At 32.5% G+C, this 19408-nt stretch overlaps 3 protein-coding genes and 5 non-coding genes across 8 annotated transcripts; 4 read left to right on the forward strand and 4 right to left on the reverse strand.

The window, feature by feature from the left end:
- Nucleotides 1–2618: 2618 nt before the first annotated feature.
- On the reverse strand, nucleotides 2619–2689 carry PKNH_1101000. Its single transcript has one exon. It is a non-coding gene; the product is annotated as a tRNA-Gly (tRNA).
- Nucleotides 2690–3167: 478 nt separating this feature from the next.
- PKNH_1101100 lies at nucleotides 3168–3239 on the forward strand. Its single transcript has one exon. It is a non-coding gene; the product is annotated as a tRNA-Cys (tRNA).
- Nucleotides 3240–4769: 1530 nt separating this feature from the next.
- Nucleotides 4770–4843, reverse strand: PKNH_1101200. Its single transcript has one exon. It is a non-coding gene; the product is annotated as a tRNA-Arg (tRNA).
- Nucleotides 4844–5685: 842 nt separating this feature from the next.
- PKNH_1101300 lies at nucleotides 5686–5757 on the forward strand. Its single transcript has one exon. It is a non-coding gene; the product is annotated as a tRNA-Trp (tRNA).
- A 994-nt stretch (nucleotides 5758–6751) lies between these two features.
- Nucleotides 6752–6825, reverse strand: PKNH_1101400. The gene has a single exon. It is a non-coding gene; the product is annotated as a tRNA-Arg (tRNA).
- A 1876-nt stretch (nucleotides 6826–8701) lies between these two features.
- PKNH_1101500 (U2 small nuclear ribonucleoprotein A', putative) lies at nucleotides 8702–10076 on the forward strand (the record flags this gene model as incomplete). The annotated part of the gene is made up of 5 exons (XM_002261154.2): nucleotides 8702–8780; nucleotides 9164–9378; nucleotides 9531–9613; nucleotides 9732–9865; nucleotides 10060–10076. 5 exons carry the CDS (start codon nucleotides 8702–8704, stop codon nucleotides 10074–10076), a joined length of 528 nt encoding a protein of 175 aa, XP_002261190.2.
- A 1217-nt stretch (nucleotides 10077–11293) lies between these two features.
- PKNH_1101600 (conserved Plasmodium protein, unknown function) lies at nucleotides 11294–13885 on the forward strand (the record flags this gene model as incomplete). Its single annotated transcript, XM_002261155.1, has 1 exon — nucleotides 11294–13885. The coding sequence occupies one exon, from the start codon at nucleotides 11294–11296 to the stop codon at nucleotides 13883–13885; it is 2592 nt and encodes an 863-aa protein (XP_002261191.1).
- A 1083-nt stretch (nucleotides 13886–14968) lies between these two features.
- PKNH_1101700 (conserved protein, unknown function) lies at nucleotides 14969–18468 on the reverse strand (the record flags this gene model as incomplete). Its single annotated transcript, XM_002261156.1, has 2 exons — nucleotides 14969–15390; nucleotides 15519–18468. 2 exons carry the CDS (start codon nucleotides 18466–18468, stop codon nucleotides 14969–14971), a joined length of 3372 nt encoding a protein of 1123 aa, XP_002261192.1.
- Between the last annotated feature and the right edge of the window lie 940 nt (nucleotides 18469–19408).

Below are 19408 nucleotides of genomic sequence, written 5' to 3' on the forward strand. Positions count from 1 at the left end.
TATTATTTATACCGTTCCTCATTTGCCACCATATATTTTTATGCTGTTTTTGCAGTTATGAGAAATTAAAAGGGTAAAAAAGGATGATAAATTATTCTATTAAGGGGGGGTTACTTTAGATGAACTAATCGATCATACAACCCTATCATCCGTAACTTTTTTCCGTCTTTCACATTAGTAATGGTTTTCATATACGTATTACATACATGTAAGGTTTTCTTTTTTCTTTTTTTTCTTTTTTTTTTGTTCTCTGTGAATTTTTACACATATAAACAATACCAACTGTTGATCAGACGAAACACAATTTGAGAAAACATTAATCAAGTGATAATTGCGCGAGGGGTCTTACTAATAGAAATATTTCTTGTTCATGTATAGCAACACATATTTATGTTTCAATATTTCCTACAATTGGAGTATGCATTTTTTTCATTTTCTTAATTTTTTTTTATATCTTCCCCTATCATTGTGCTGTCATCATAATGAAGGTTTATTTATAAAGTCTTTTCCCTTTTATTTAAAACCTCTATTTTGGAACCTGTTTTTTTCCCCCCCCCTTTTTTTTTTTGCCTTACATTTTTTCATCCGGTACGTATTATATTACCCATAAATTAGCTATGTAACATTTTGAGATTTCAAAATATGGGCCTTTATATACCCGATAGGTGGTGTATAACCATATGTGTTCCTTTGTTGGGATATCCTGACACTGTTCCACTTTTGGCCAATTATTTGCCTTACACGTAAATTTCAAATAGTAAGAATATTCTTTCATTTTTTTTTTTTTTTTTTTTGTAGGTCATATAAAATGACCTGTTCTTTATCGGTTTTAATGCACGTTTGCAATGTGCTCAGTTTATTTGTACACCACCAATAGGCGTCGTACAAGTGAGCTACCCAAAACTATTTCCAAGCATTCAAAACATTTGCTTACACGACGATACTACTATTCCTTTGTCCTATCTTTCTGTTCTTCTTCTGAGGTTTATTCCCGTTTTATACATTTAAATAAGTTTCCATCCTTTTAATCCTTTTCAAAAATTTCCATTTTCTGCTATTGCTTAATTTTTGCACTTATTTGTACAGTTCCGAGCATCAACGTTCAACGGGGAGTTGTGAATTTTTTTTTTTTATGAACATCATTTTGTTTTTAAATTTTCGCACATGAAGTTACCTTTCCTGCTCATTCATAAAGCGTATTCAATTCCTATAAATACGTCGCGTACATTATGGTACTTCCTAAATTTTCTTATTTATTAAATTGCCGTTTTTCGCAAAGGAACCCTAGCATCTTTCTAAATTATATGTTACATGTACTTCTATCTTACTAATCCTCCCATTAAATGTTGACTAGAATTGTATTTCACCTGTTTTCTGAAAATTTGAACTTCTTGCAATTTTTACATTTTGGACATTTCATATAAATGCAATGATCTGTTGCATTCATCATGCCCTTTCCCCCTAACTTAAATGGCTGCTTTTGCAATGTCACAATTATACTTTAAAAACGTAGTACACCTATCATGGGACGAAAACATACTACCCATCGATGAGGGACCATAAAAATAAAGTCGAAAATGCTCCTTATAATATACTAATATCCGTCTACAATTAGGCTTCATTTTAAATTGAGTACAATATAGGAGCCAATTAAAGTGACACTCACTTATATTTATAATTATATCTCCACATTCGGCAATAATGTGTTAATGCATATTTTGTTCAAAAATGCGATCCACTCTTTAGCATGGTGGATACACTAAAACAGAGCAGACGGGAGAAGATAACATGCACACAACTGAACCGGTTTGGATAAGAACATGGCGATATCACCCTTTTATGGACATGTCTATGAGCGTATATATATTAGACGTGATAAAATACCACTCCCTCTCATATATGTTCGCTCCCCAATGAAATGAAAAATATTCTTATCTGGGGATTATTTATTCCCACTCATTAAATTATCTTAACATTGTAAATTCCACTTCATCATTCTATTTTTATGATAAAGAGACGAGAACAAGTTTTTCATACAAAGAGATACCTTCACAACTGTGCATTTTCAAAATTCACGAAATGAACATATATAAAAATTGCAACCCTACATCTGCGAAAAGAATTACTCTACAATTCTTATTTATAGTCATCCTTTTATGAAGAATAAAATTGTGCAAGATGATCAAATGGCCTAGTTAAAATTATATTCATATACATCCCATCGCCCTGTTAAAATATTCTTCCTGAAAAAATGAACATAAATAGCAAAACACAGCTCCATAGTTACCTTTTTAAGCTTAAAAAAGGGATATATATCAAATGTACTTACGACATACTTTCCTCCGCATATTTTTGTTTTTTTACGCTACGCGCGCAACGATATAAGTTCATTTCTGCAACGCAGGAGAAAGCTTCTTTACAGAAATTCCGTCTCTACATTCTGCTTCATATATCCTTGAATGAATGAACTACGACGACGTACTTATGTTTCACGAGGATCCCTCAAAAAAAAGAACAAAAAATAAAATTACGCTGGAAAAAAAAATATATATATAATCTTCTTTGAAGAACAAAAAAAAATCCTAAAAAAGTATTTGTCATTATTACAGATATATATATGCATCTGCCGGGAATCGAACCCGGGTCACTTCGATGGCAACGAAGTATTCTACCACTAGACCACAGATGCTTACAAAAAAATATATTTGCCCTCGGACTAGAATATAACTTGCTGAATGTATTTGTAAATTTCGTTAAACAGTATAAGCACTATGATTAATATGGTTATGCAAGTGAACAGGTACAGGGACAGATATATGTATGTTCTTTGCTCTTTCTCCATAGCCACGTCTACCAAAAAAATATGTTGTCATGTGAGTGCGAAAAAACATAAGGGAGGGATAAAAAAAAATGATCAAAAAAATTTATGCAGAATTTTCATTCATATTAAAATTTTCTCCTTTCAAAATATTGCGCAAAAAAGTTTTTACATGCAGGAAGTCACCCCAACTGAAGGAAAAGATATATTTCCAAGCAAGCATTTTTAATTTTATAATCATAATTTTTCTTCCGTATATTTGAAGATGGATGCAAAAATAAAAATGTCATTGCTGTTAGCTATATTTTTACATCATGTGATGAATAATAATTGTAATTAATAAATTAATGGGCGCGTAGCTCAGCGGTAGAGCAGCTGACTGCAGATCAGCGGGTCCATGGTTCAAATCCGTGCACGCCCTTTTTTTTTTTTGTTTTTAGTTTTCTTTTACTTAATTTTTTTAAAAATAAAATTTTAAACATGCTTAGAGTAATGATGAACTTAAAAATAACGTTTTTTCTTTTTTCGTAGCTCTATAAATTTTTTCAACATAACGCGAAATTTATTCGGCTTAATCATTTCATTAAATTCACTTTTTACGTTTTGCATTAGCACGATGATTCTTCATTTGATGCATGCATGATGTTGCAAGTGTCTGCTCAACCATCCAATTACGGGGGAAGGTTAAAACTTTCATTAGGCATATTTATTTTCCTAAAAACATAGGCTTCACCCGAACTTCAGCATGATTATGTTGGCTACATCTTCCATATATGGTGTTACATATTTACGATGAATATCAGGGGTATAAAATTGCAGAACCGTATATACATGCATGCATACTCTTCCTCATTAGACCCCACTAACCGTACATCTGCTTCATTTTTACCCATACAATACCAACATGTTTGAAAAAACTTTTTTGAGTCAAATAATTTAAAAAAGTGTACTCCGTGGTGAAATACAACAGGCATGTAATAATGATAACGATAAATACAACCGCTACGCGACTTGGCCCAAAACAAATGTGTAGCCGTTTCTTTTGAAAAGAAAAAAAAAAAAAAGCCTATTTTCCTATACGCTTTTTCCATCGTAATATGAACTCAATAAGACAGCGGCATATTCATCCCAGTACAAATGTTATAACTTAAACTGTGAAAAATAGCAGACACAGCTGAATGGTTCTGCAAGTCAAAGGACTGCTTCTACAAAAATTTCCCGTTTTTACTTCACTACTTCCTTCTAAAAAGAAAACTTTCCTCGAAGAACTTTCACACATATGTAATTTTTAGGATATGCATTACTTAATTGAGCAAATGGGACAGATGTACAGGGAAAGGTTATATACATTTGGCGTTCTTTTGAACCATATAAAAATGAAAACTATCCATAAGGGGGAAGTAAGCCAAGTACATAATGACATAAATAAAATACTTTTTTTGCAATTCTTATATCATGTAAACATAATTCACCCCTCCAGAAGAAATTACTTCCTTCTGCTTAGCGAGTATTTTCCTTTTTCCAATTTACATGGACTTTTTTTCTATTTACTTGCGCATTCCTTCTGTTCAGTTAAAATGCAAAGAACAGCTTGTTATTTTTTTGTAAAATTGTATAATTAAGCATTCAACGAGGTTATGATGTCATCATCAAAAAACGAGTACCTCTTTGCGTATAAGAATGGATATAAATTAAAAGTATGGAAATTTTACTTAATCTGTCATATGCCTTTAAATTTAAAAAAGAAAAAAATTAAGAAAAAAAATTCTCCTATTTTTTTTTCTCCAAGTTAAACTTTTTAAAACTTTGCCTGCATTAAGTTTTTGTCACAATAACTCTATTTTAATAACATCCCCAAGAAGGTACCCCTATTTTTTCTTATTTAACATTTGGTCTATCAATTTCTGCAATATCCTTTTCTTTTCAAATATAAACTTGAAAAAAAATTAATTACACCAGATGGGACTCGAACCCATAACCTTTGCCTTAGGAAGGCATTGCGCTATCCAATTACGCCACTGGTGCTAATTAATATATTATTCATTGCATACTCTACTGCGGAATAATTCCTTTAGCCTATATAAAAAAAAAAAAAGAAACGTACCTGTTCTGAACGTGCTTTATATATAATAGAAGCTATAAAAATCCTGCGAGTACGCATGAACATAAACCCCAGGTATACCTCAAATATACGTGTTTAATATAAAAAAGAAGCCCATTAATGTATATACTTCCTGCTGTTTGTAAAAGATATCCTCATAAAATAGAGGTACGCGAATGGAAATATAAACCGACGTCGTTACGTACCATTTCCTTCTCTTTATATATTTCGAAACTTTCTTTTCGTAAAAATTTTATACATATATAATAGCACAACATTACGCTCAGCAAACTATTCGAATGAATATACTTTTTTGACATATACATATAATTTTTAAATTTCAAAATTGATAATCATAACGCTCTTTTCCTGTATGAACCCTTTCAATCATGGAACGGGTTATATTTGTGCCATCTCAAATGAACTTCTTCCGTAATGCAAAGATGTGAATGGAATTTAATTATTTGAGGTAAAAATTTGTGACATCAAAATATTTAATGAAGAAGAAAAAAATAAAATAAAATAAAATAAGTACTTGCAAATTGAATTAAAAAAACGTGTACGCACAGAATTAAGCATCAAACCATATATTTCTACATATATCTATATATGTTTAACGGTACATGTGTTTAAATGTATATTTGTGCTGGCTAAGTCGCGCTCATCTATATATGTTATATAGAACTTTTATTCCGTGCAGTTTACCTTTCGCTTTTGCGCGAATTTCGCAAGAATAGAGTTTAAGTGCCGCGTACTTATTAACATTGGGCCTATGGCGCAACGGTAGCGCGTCTGACTCCAGATCAGAAGGCTGGGGGTTCGAATCCCTCTGGGCTCACCTTTTTTTCAAAAACCCCCACACCCCACAACTCGTTATTATTTTCTTCTTACTTTCTTTTTTTTTTTTTTTTTTTTTTTGCGCATTTTGTTCTAAAAGGAAAAGTTGTCATGTATATAGTACCTTCCCCTACATTTTCTGAAAATTTATATTCGCGGCAGAGCAAAATAATATTTGTTTATGTGTTCAGAAAATTATTATTCCAAATGAAAGGCGCGAGTACTTTTACTGGCCCGTATGTACGTGCACACTTCTTCCGTGCGGCACGTACGATTTTACCTAAGGAATAATCCCACATTCTGTATAAAATGACAGGAAAAATATATTAATTCTGTTCATTATATATTTGTTCCATATAAATTTAGAAAATGTGTCAAATTCTCCTTTCTTCAATTGTGCAGTAGGCTATTTTAAAAGGAACATTTTATTTTATACGCGTAGCAATTTTTTAAAAGCGCAACCCAACTTTTCCCCATAAAAATTTATACAATTTTGAGACGAACCATTATTTCGGAAAATTTACAACAGTGCTCTTTACACCTCATTATTGAAGCCACTATTTTACGAAAATTTATGCACTTCGGACAATTATGTCAATATGAAGTTAAATTTTTGTGTCTCTGTGAATCTACACGGAAGTCCTGCTTTACACGTATTTAAATTTCTTATCTTATTATTTACATAGGCTACTTTTTCTTCTTACCACAATTTACATTCTTAACAATTTTATTCTTTGGGGGGATGAGAAGAAGAAAAAAAAAAAACACGGATTGGAAAAAGTAAAAGGCAATTCTGCATACTATGTTTTACTTTTATCCAGTATATTATTAAGTACATATTATATTTATAAAATTCATTGTGCTTTAATTTTTCTCATAATATATTTCCGCAATAAAATTGAAAAAAAATATATTTATTCCTATATAGAAAGTACTATTTCTATATATTCTTTCTGTATAAATTTTTTAAATTTATTTTGAGAAGGGAAAAAAATTAGGCCGGGCAGGAGTCGAACCCACGACCTCCCGATCCGTAGTCGGGCATTCTATCCAACTGAACTACCGGCCCTTATTTAAGAAACCAAAAAACTTTAGCACTAATTGAAATTATTCTGCTCCTATAACATTATGAATGCCAATTAACTAGAATTATTGTATGCCAAAAAAAAAAATAAAATAAAATAAAAGGGAAAAAGGATTCATTTATTAATACCCCAAGGAAGTGAAATTTCCAATTAAAGTGGGCACTTTTTTTTCCTCTCCTCTGATGATCCTTTTACATAAAAATTTAAGTGAACCCTGCGTGTTACGAAGTTGTGTATGCTCATCTTATGCAACTTGCAATTTCTTTCGAAAAAATATGGCTTAACGCAAAAATCACAGGATAAAAACATTTTCGCCAGATATAAATGCTGGATAATAATCCCGTGTTAATTTTTAACATATCGAGAACATTAAAATGTAATAGCCACTTGGACTTAATTCCTACTTTGATAAAAATACATGTGTAATAATGGAAAAGAAATTTCAGATAGGTAACAATCATTTGTTAATACATACAATTGATGTTCCCCTAAAAATGCGTATTTTCTACATAAACTATTGTTGCCTATTTTAATATCGCCCTTTTACACCCCATACAAAAAGTAATTAATTAAAAAGAGAAAGGTCTTTCCGCATTTTGTAATTTTTTTTTCATTCGTAACTCTGTTTATCCATCCACATTTATGTACGTAAAATTTGACCATCACCTACGGTTTCACTTATAAATGGAAAATTTTTTCACAGCTTATGATTCAGTGCTAGAGAAACGTGTTGACGCTTTGGTAATAGTTCCTCCACATGGGCAGAAATATGTACATGTGCTCTTTTCTGTCCATTTATTCAAAGCATACCAATACGAACATATACATTATTGGAGCTCACTTGGACGTGAGCATATCCCCCCTAACGACAAGTGATGTTTTATTTCCGTCTTTTCCCTTGGAGTATACATAAAACTGTACAATTTTTTACGAAAATTAGCATTCCCCAAACGGGCCCACATATTAGCGCTACATTAAATAACACAATTTATAACTGTAAAACAAAACAGCAGCTTTAATTCATAACAATTTATGCCATTTCACAATTTCTCCCCCCTTTCTTTTCTCACTTAAATTTGCTACACATTCTTTCCACAACAGAAATGTGTTGTCACAAATACACTTCACACAATCTTCCTCCTTCGCAAAGGTGTCAGAGCGAAGGGATCCCAAATGGGATTGCCATCCTAACAAAATATTACATACCAACCATTCAATTCGTGACATAAAAAATAATAAGAATTTGCTAACTTAAAAAATTTTAAAAACATTCAAAGAATTTTGACGATTCTTTATTTTCCGTGAACCACCAAAATAAATATATCATGGTCCTAATCCACTTATGTATTGTATATGTACCATTCATATAAAAAAGAATAAAAAAAAAACCCAAGCCAAAGCCCTTGTTTTAATTAAGCTGTTTTGAACGCAAAAAAAAAAAATAGATAAATAAATAAATTAATTCACAATTTTCATATGCACAGAAAAAATAAAAATTTGTAAACATTAAAGGTCGCTTTTTTTTTTTTTTTTCTTCTTTAATACATAAAAAGGTATGCCCCCTTTTTATTCATAAATAGGCGTAATATTTATGAGAAAAAAATTTTGTGCCGCTCAACAAGACCATCCTCATCATGCATGAGGAACAATAAGTTCAATATGCGGTATCAGTCAAAATGCGTTTTCAAAAAAAAAAAAAAAAAAAAAGAAGATAATATTCTAATTTGCATTATCATCTTGTAAAGCAAATCACTTAAAACTACATCAAACAAGGCATGAATTTGCTTCATTGAACCAAATAATCTATACTTCCCATTTACGGAACGTCCAACAAACAAGTACACAGAACGATCGCACAAAATGAGGATAACACTCGATATGATAAATGATGCTCATCAAACGAAAAATCCAGCCAACGAAAATACCATAGTGTTAAGAGGTAAGGAAGAAGGAAAAAAAAAAAAAAAAAAAAAAAATAGAGCAATATTAGTTAAAAAATGCAAGGCCTATGTGTGAAGAAACGTGTATATATAAAATAGCTTGTGCTACTCTGCACAGAGTTCTACGTTCAGGCACTATCAGACTGTTCAGTATATTCAGTCAAATGATACATAAGTGCGTGAAGACGTGCATACATATAATATATGTTTGTCCCTGTGTAAAGTAGTATTTCTTACGAAGACCGTAGATGGGCGCACATTCTAACTACTTGTGCAAAAAGAAAAAGGCAACCTTGTTGTGAATTTTTGAAGACCTACTTTACTCTTTTGTGAATTTCCTTCATCTTTTTCCTTTTTTTTTTTTTTCTCCCCTATCATTCAGGAAACAAAATAACCGTTATCGAAAATTTAGGAGTGACGAAGGACTACTTTGAATGCATAGACCTGAGTGATAATGAAATTCTTAAGCTAAATAACATCCCCTATCTGGAAAGATTAAAAACGTTAATATTGTGTAACAATAAGATAGCCAGAATCGACAGTGACATTTTTGAAAATATTCCAAATTTGAATTCGCTAGTCCTGACAAATAATAAGGTAATATACACCCTTCATGCATCAACCCACATTTTAGGATGAAATATGAATGTGCTAATAATGATGAACGAAAACTTTTTTTGGATCGTCCTTTTACGTTTCATCTGCTAACAAAATTTAAAACGAAGAATATTTTATTTTCCCCTTTTCAGATTGAAAAATTAACAGATTTGAACGCTCTTTTTAAAGCCAGAAAATTAACCAGACTTAGCCTATTAGAAAATGCTGTATCCAAGTAAGTGTTCCTAGCTATACTGAGAATGTTCCAATCGTAGACGTGTTGTTAATACACCAGTTTATCGCTCCCCATTTTTCTACCTCATCATTTGGACGCCCTTATTTTTCCTTAACAGATTGGAAAACTATCGCGAGTATTTAATATACAATTTGCCATCTTTGAGATACCTAGATTTTATAAAAATAAAAATGAAGGATCGAGAAGCCGCAGAAGAAGCGATGAAGAACTTTAATCCGGATGACAGCAAAGGTCTGATGCAGGAAAAAAATGAATTATGAACCATGGGGTATGTATTCTCTATGTACTATTTTTTCTTTTTTCCCTTTTTTTCTGCATCTCATATGGACACTTTCGTATCACCCGAAGCATGGCATGTTTTTTCCCATTTTCACATCAAATAATATTATTATTTTTTCCTTTTTTTTTTTTTTTTTTTTTTACAGAAGCTGAATCGAGCTGATAGTTCGCTGCCTACACAATTTGCCCTTTTTTTCTGTTCACACATAAACACACCCATTTTTACATTATAAATGGGTAGCAATTTTGGATATACATTAAATCCCCTCTTTTCTTTTTAACCCCATATTTCACTCCTATATAATTAAAAAAGGGAGAAAGAAAAAAAAAAAAAAAACAGATACTCAAATATTTCCATTTTGTGTATTCACTTTTGTTCACACGTCCACTCATCATTTTCGTAACTCCCAATTTTTTTTGGAATACGAACGGAAAGTTGTGAACTAAATCGATATGTACATATGTGCATATACACATAAATCTATACTCTTATAGTAAAACAGTTTTCCTTTTTTTTTTTTTTTTTACATTTTTATGAACTGTGCTTACGCCCATTTGGCTACATTTCAGAATTGTCAGGGCATGTTGTAAGTTACGGAGATAATTTTTTTGTAAAAATTAAGAATTAAATATATGTTCATTTATTTATTTGTTTGTTCGTTCGTTCGTTCATTTGTTTGTTTGTTTTTTTTTTTTTTTTTTTTTTTTTTTTTTAACTCCCGTTATATTTTAAAAAATAACTTGAATACATATCTTTTTTTTAAAGCAAAAACAAAGCATTACATGAAAAATGCATATGGCTTAAGCCCCCCTTTTTTTTTTTTGGTACAAATAAGTTATTTTTAAAGATGTTTTTAGTTTATCCCGTCAAGGGTAGCTGCGAGAATCACATACAAACCATCACGTTATAACGCCTCCACATGCTACTGCTTATGAAGCATTAGTATACATATACATAAACGTGCGTATGCGACGTTCATTACCCATGTGTGTAAAAAAAATTCACGTACATGCGCACATTAGCATTGGGACGACAAAACAAAATCATACAAACGTTGAGGAACCCAAATCAGATAAAATGGAATGACACCTTACTCCTTCGCCCTCCTCAAATTGGTTAATCAAGTGTGAACACGGCAAAATTAGTGAAACAGGTTACACACAACTTGTTGCTACATATCGAATGAAGCTTGGTAATGAACACACGAGAAAGGCATGCGAGAGGATCGAGATATAATCACCCCGTGGTCACATGCATGTTACCCATGTGCTCGCCCCAACAACATATATTAACGAAGACGCATACCCACATAGAGACACTTGCGTGAACATTCCTCCACCCCATCCACGTCCTAATGAACCGAAAAGATGACGTAAAACATGAAAATAATTTTACAATTCGCTTCATGCTTCGTACTCACTTTTGTCTGCACATGCTTTAGAATAGACAAAATATTCGAAACTAATAAAACGAATTTATTCCTTAACCTTCAAAAGAATGTAGCGCATAAAAAGTATAAGCCCAGATTATCCATTCTGCTTAATAGTAAGAACAAAGGAAACACCGCCTCTCCCTCCTTAACATACGAACAAAATGTGGAAAACGAAGTGCAAATGAGAAAAAAAATAGAGGAAGAAAGAAAAAGAAGCGAACAAATAAAAAAAGAAAATGTAATGTTTATTAATAAAAATTTCAAATATGTAAGTAACACCATCCCAATCAATGTTGAAAAGAAATACACATACGAAACGTTTAAATATGGTGATGAAATTCTTTCATATATTTTTTTTGTAATAAATTTGTTCATGCATGAACAGTATAAAAATAAAGTATACAAGGAGCACTTACAGAATGAAACTTCTTCCCACAGCAGATCAAATTGGGACGCACACACGAATGAACTTTTTCCCCCAAATTGCAATGTGACAAAGGAATTGTCCGAAAGGAATCAAACATTAGTATCCCATTTTATGCAAAAATTTGGCGATAAATTCAAATTTTTTAATACTCCAGAAAAAATTCAAAGGGAAGATTGGGCTAATATGTTTAAACTGGAACAAGAAGACAAAAATAAATTTTTCAAAAATAAAAAAGTTAAAAACGAAAAAACCAAAGAGTATTACTTTGTCATATATTCCTGCAATTGGCAGTATGAATGTATGGCACTGTACAATGCCCTCCATCGTATTTTCCACAATTCATATAACAATATTAATTTTTACAGCATTGCGAATAGCGTAGATGGGAAGGAGATAGAGGCGGAAGGGAGCGCAGATAACGTAGACCAACTTAGTGATAAGTCAATAGATGGGGGAGAAATAATAACCAAAGAGGACATCGAACAGATAAAAGAAATGTATATCAAAGATATGCAAAGTGGTGAAATAAACGATATAGATGGATTACTTAGCAAGGAAGAAAAGGAGAAGAACGATGAAGAAACGAACTCAACGCAGGAAAATTCTGACAATAATCAACCATCCAGTGGGGACAAAACAAGTGATCAAACGAAGGAAGGGTCGACGGAAGCACAAACACAGCCTGATGAAAACAAAAAAAAAAGCTTCCAGGAGATAATGGAGGAAGAAAAGAAAAAGCTAGACGAAGAATTCTTCTTATATGGATACTCAAAGTATGAAAACATTGAACAGATAAAGAAGGAAGAAGAAATGATAAAAGAGACGAAGCAAATTATAAAGGAGGAAAAGTCAAACCAGGACAAGCTGAACAATGAGAGAGACTTCAAGAATATTCTGAACGATTTCTCTTTTCAAATTAAAAATTACAAAAATATGTACCAGTACGACGGGGATGGGGAGGAGAAGGACCTGTCAGAAAGTCCAAGCACAAATGTCAACACAAATGTTAACACAAATGTGAACAAAAATGTGAACTCTGTGGACAACCAATCCGGTGAAGAAGCGAGCGCCAAACAAGAAGTAAATATAAATGTCATTTTTGTTCGTCTAAGCAACAGCACAGTTATAGGGAAAACCAAAAACATAAAGGAAAAAATTAAAAAGAAATGGATCTATTCGCACGAAAAGGAAATTAAATTTTATGAATTAATCCTCTCCGTTATGTTGAATGAAAATATTTATTACAAGGATATACCCCATATGGACATATTCTCCGTAACGTATGACAAGAAAGTACTATACGACTTTTTTAATCAAGTGAATTCAAACTTAAAGCACAGTTTCATTCATAAAAATAATGTATACGATATTTACAATAACGTTATCAATGATAATATGGATATATACAATTTTGACGTTCACGATGGAGACAGAATTTCTCAAAAAGCAACTACATCCGACGATTTTATGCAGGGGGAACCGTCTAATCCAAGCGATGAAATTACCAACTCTACTCTAAACGGTGATTTCCTTTTTGAAGAATTAAGTCCAGAAGAAGAAGAGGAAGAAGAAGATTCTGGAAATTATGAAGTGATATATGATGGGCGCATGGACGACACGAATCACATCGATGAAGAGCCACAGAGTAATACAACAAGTGCAGGCGATAGGAAGGAAACAGATAACATAGCAAATTCCTCGCCTTTAAAAAAGGAAAACCAAATGCTGTACGAAGTTATTAAAAAAAAACATAATAAAAAGGAAAAAAGTAAATACGAAGCATTGTTTAAAAAAAAATACAACAATATATTTTCAAATGCTATTAAAAGTAAACTTTCTATTGAAAAAATTAGCTCCATACCGAATATCCAAACACACGCCAATTGTACTATCGACACGTTTAAGAATTATCCCCTGCGTGAAATTTTTCAAAATATATCCCCAAATGAAAATTTTAAAATTGATGAAAATTACGTGTACTATTTTAATTATAAAATACCCAAAGAAATTTTCCCTTTTATTCTCCAAATGTCCCTAGCCTTCAAATATGAACACACCACTCTTTTGATGAATGCTCCCAAGAAGGTGGAGTTCGAGTTCAGAAATGTCTAAGTGGAAAGTGCTACATCCTTTCGTCAAGATTTTGTAGGAAGTATACCCTGTGTATTATTTTCCTTTTCCTACGCCAGGTGCGCATGCTTAACCGAACAGTTATATGTTTCAAATGCAGCTGAGTACTTAGCACCATCACTATGTGTCTCATAGGGGCTTCATTTAGGAAAGGCAGAAATTGCTCCATGGGCGTTTAAAACAGTGTGTTATATCAGCACATTCTGTTTTTGCTCTGATTTCCGAGCTTGTTACAGAAGATAGGTTCTGCCATATCCATCTCTTTGAATTATTCCCACAGCAGAAAAAAAAAACTTAAAAAGAGAAAACAACCATTTGAATAACAACTAAGTGGTAGATGAAGCAAGGATTGTATGTAACACCCGCCCGTTTTTCTTTTCCTTAAATCAACACATGGAAAAAAAAAAAAAAAAAAAAAAAAAAAAAAAAAAAAAAACTGCCGCAATGTCTGCAAAGTTGCATATTAAGAATGCACACATTTGTGTACACTATACAAAGTTGAATTAATGACACTTTTTTTTTCATTTCCTTTTTTCCCATTTTTAGTCCATCATATTGACATATGTGTTGCCATAAATTTTAACCCTTAATTTTTTTTTTTTTTTTTTTTTTTTTTTTTTTCCATTTGGTGAATTTTAATTTGTCTGATGAAATGACAAAAATTTTCGCAACGTCTGTTTATTCGTTCCATTTTCGCTGCACACATTAAATTAGTCTACCCCCAAAATGGGTATAACTTTCTTAATTCACCATTTAATAGCATTAACAATTATCCATTTTTTTACCAATGTGTTGTGTTATATGTATATGAATACATATTTAAAAAAAAAAGAAAAAAAAAAGTGAAGTCACCCACATTTTGTACCCTCCCCCAGCTGCGCTGTGTGGAATGGTGAACTTCCATTTGGGAAGTCCAAGGGTTCCTCCTACATATGGGCCTTTTTCACAAACAAATATAAAGAAAGCCTGCACAAAGAAAGGGAATAATTTATTCCCCTATATATGAACAAAGAATGACAAATTGTTATTAAGTTACGAATTACATAAGCACGTCAAGCGCCAGGCCTAATTCACTTCGATGTTCTTCTTTTTCAAACTGGAGTACTTAAAAATAGTTGCTAATTCTGTCAATTCTGAGGCGAAACTGTTTTCCTGGCACAGCTGCAAAAATTGATCAGCATCGATATAATCGGCGTACGTTCGTAAGAAAACCAAAGACTCTTTTAACAACTCCTTGCTCATGTATGCGTTATTTTCATTTTTTAGTTTTATCATTTTTTCACTTAGCATGAAAATTGTTTTATTGGTTAAAAGGAAAACCTTCTGAATGAGCTCATTCTTTTTATCCTCCAATTCTTTCATTAACATTTCGTTTTCGTTCTTGGTTTGCTTTCTCTTCAGCTTGCTCTTTTCCACGTCCATGCATTCCTTCCTTATGATTAGGTTGTCTATGCTTTCGTAAATCAGTTTCAGCACGTAGTATTCGTCTGTAAAACAAAAAGGGGATGGAAAGCGGTTAAAAGGGGGGTAAACATTGAAACGCCAATGTATATGAGTTAGTTCTTTTAACATGCCTAAAAAACAACACAGGTGTATCCACTTAATGCGTACTCACCTAAACTGGTATCCTCCAATTTCGCAAAAATAAAATGCATGACGGACAACTCCTGGACGATTTCATTCTCCAGCAAAATCGCCACAACAGCGTTCAGCAAAATGGAGTTGTTAAAGTATGCATAAACAATTGACAATAATTCGATTTCGAACTGGAGCCTTTCCTCATCAGATGTAAATACACCCGAATTTTTGTAATTAGAAAAAATGACCGCGTGATTTTTGAAGTTCTTTTTCAAAGAAGAAACATTTGAAGAGTCAAAAAATATCAGAGCCTTAAAAAATAATATTAAAATACTATAACTGTTCCAACACGCTTCACTATCTGTAAAATCACCTGGAGAAATGTACCTATTAAAAAAGGTGCCATCCAAATTGGTACTTGAAGGATTATCCAATTGCTGAATATTTTTTTCTATGTTATCAAAATAAGGGGGTACTTTATTCAGACACGATTTTTCATTTAGGTAATTAAAAAACGTTTGAATAAAGCTATTAATACAATCTTTAAATTTGTTCAAAGCCTTCTGCTCAACATCATTATTATAATCGTCCTCTCTGCTCATGTCATAAAATTGATCTTCTATATTGTTAATCTCCTCTATGGAGTACTTCAATATGAAGTTAAAAATAGCATACTCGTAATATGCTTCATGCTGACGATCCACATCATACTTAAAACTGTTGCAGTAGGTGATAACCGATTTAGGAATCAAATTTTCTAACTCGTTTTTATATATTAACGAACATGATTTGAAATAAAAATTTCGTACCCACTTTCGGCAATATTTCTTTTTCACACTATACATTAAATTGGTGAATTTTTTTAAGTTCTCTCCCATGTCTAGATTCTCCAACTCTTCCTTAAAACTCTGCGCGTCAAAAATGTTTTTGCTACCATCAGTTTCCTCATTTTCTTCGTCATCTTCTTCATCGTCACTTTCCTCTTCGTCATTTTCATCCCTTTCGTCTTTTTGCGCTTTATCAACATCTTCATTCCCTTTAGCATCGTCTTCTTCATCCGAGCTGTACCTCATGTCAGCTTCAATGCAGAAGGGCATTTTGCAATCCAGGTTTTTCATCGCGTTCAGTGTGCTTTCATTCTTTTTCAGGACGACGGGGGTTCTCTTTGTGCCCGTGGCATTTTCGCGGTCGTTTTCTCCGTCGTGGGGGTTTTCATTAGGATTTTCACTTGGTTGCTCATTTGTTTGTTCATTTGATTGTTCATTTGATTGTGCATTTGATTGTGCATTTGTTTGTTCATTCGTTTGTTCATTTGGTTGTTCGTTTGGTTGTTCGTTTGGTTGTTCGTTTGGTTGTTCGTTTGGTTGTTCGTTTGGTTGTTCGTTTGGCTCCCCCTCGTCCCGCTTCCTCTTCTTCCTATTCTGATTGGGGTCTTCCCCCTCCTGGGTCTCCCCCCCCTTCTCGAGGCCCATTTTCTGCATATTTTCCTCCTGCACTTTCAGAATTTTATTCATGTCATTATACCTCCTTTTAAAAAAGTTCTCCCTACTCTTCAGCACCTTATTCTCGTAGGCAAAGTAGGAAAGCATGTACAGACAGAGCTCCATGAAGAGATAAAAGGATTCGTTGTCCAACTTGCCAATTCGCTTCAAAACAAATTTAATACAACGGATAATTACACTTCCCAAATTTTTATTTATTAACAATAATCTATGAACAAGCGATATATAAAAGTAATAATTTTTTTTATTAAAGGAAGACAACAATTTGTTGATGATGCATTCGATTAACACATTATTGTATAATTTGCTCTGCAGCTGAACATATAGCCCTAATATTTTGGAGCTGAATTCAACGCTATTATTATACAGCTCGATGATGTGTAAAATATGCTCCTGCATTAACCACACATCGTGCATGTTTTTACTATCTGCATGCTTTGTCTTGAATTTAATTTGAAGACTGAAGATACTCTGCGCGCATTCGTAGTTCGAGAAAAATTCTACATTTGTACACTTCTCAATAGCCATTGGAAGGGTTATTTCTTTTTTCTTATAATTCTGTTGCGATGCCACACCAGAGGTGTCCTTATTTGAATTGCTTACATCGTTTTGGTAATCGTCATGCACTTCACCATCCACATGGTCATCTCCATTCTCCAGAAGAACAACCCTGTGAATATCAGACTCCTCCTTCTCCCCACCCGATAAACCATCCTCCAAACTTTCCTTCTTTAAAAATATATTTTGAAATATTTCCTTCTGATAAAATCTATGCGTAGCCACGCTTTTTAAATTATTCTCCACATAATTGTACAATGCATTCTTCAAATAAAATAACCTATCGTAAAAATTATCACTATGTATAACACTGTTAATGTAGAGGTAAATATATTCGATGGTCGCCACATCATTATTGTCTAGGTCTATGTTATCAATGTGTTCTTGTCTTTTTTCGATTAGATCGAAACAACTAGTAAGCATGTTATCCAAGTCTTCTTTATTTTCATCATATATCTGCTTCGATATATAAAAGAAATTGCTTAAAAATAAGTACAAGATGTTATCTCCCTTTATGAATTCCTTTTCCTTGTACAATTCAATACATAGTTGATACAAATTTTTAAATAAATTTAAACATTGAGCAAATGGAAACACGTGACAACAGCTTAAGGCGATTATGCATCTTATCCATAATAAGCAGTGCAGGAAGTTGTCCTTTATAAAAACTTCTATATTATGATTTAGCTTCAAGAATAATTGCAGCTTCAGCTTCTCATCATCCTTCGTTATTATTCCCAATATGGTTGCATATATTCCTATCTTCACTGGCATATAAAAAATACACTCCAAAATGGCATCAATACATTGTGTTATTCTGCTCCTCTGTATTCTTTTACACAAATGAAATATGTCGTCACTATCTATTAGCTTATCTCCTATTTTTATTATTTCATTTTTGATAATGTGTAGCTCTATCTCCTCCATGGTTCTTTTCCTAAGTGGCTACTGAGCAGAGCGATCTACCCTTCTTAGGTTGCCTTATACTTGTGTATATAGAGGTAGACCTTCCCCGTCAATGTGATGTACTATGAGAAGATAAAAAAAAAAAAAAAAAGAGAGAAACAAAATATTAGGAAAGAAGCCCTCCAAAAGAAAAAAAAAGAAATCCCCACAAAGTTGAAAAAAATGTGGGAATATTCTCAAAAGGATTCGCATAAATATGTATAAAAATAATACCCCATATGTAGGGAAAAAAAAAAAAAAAAAAAAAATTATTACAAAAAGGATGTGATTATATTGAAAGAACATCTCACAAATTAGAGGGGTAAAACGAATGATGCATTATTCATAAATTATCAAATTATGCATACGGAATTGTAACCCAAAGTGGCAAACCATTTTAGCGTCACACGAAATTTTAAAACAAGCAGAAGGTGATTTAATGTGATGGAAGAATTGATAATGGGGGAGAAGGCGAAAAAGAAAAGAAAAAAAGGCCTATTCTCATCAGCCTATAATAAAATACGCACTATAATACGGAATTCATGCAATACACGGATAAATAAAATTTTCGTGTTTACTCCAAAAAGTTACTATTTAGAAAGAGGACTTCGCTCGCAAAATATACAGTATGATATAGAAAAACAAGTGAAAGATTAAAATATGCTTTTATTTTTGTTTAAAAAAAAATTAACACAACAATGAGTTTGCCTAGGAAGGGGGGGGCAACACAAGGACTGCACAAGATAAAAAAAAAAAAATATTATTTTTTTCTCAACTGTGTCAAAAATACCACCAAAATGTAGAACTGGAGAAGGGCAAAAGAAAAAAAAAAAAAAAAAAAAAAAAAATTATACGCCACAAATGATAAACCTCTTTTGAACTGTAAAATCCCCCATGAATTACATAACAGCTAAAAAATTAA

Source organism: Plasmodium knowlesi, assembly GCF_000006355.2.
Source record: "Plasmodium knowlesi strain H genome assembly, chromosome: 11".
Classification (NCBI taxonomy): Eukaryota; Apicomplexa; class Aconoidasida; order Haemosporida; family Plasmodiidae; genus Plasmodium; species Plasmodium knowlesi.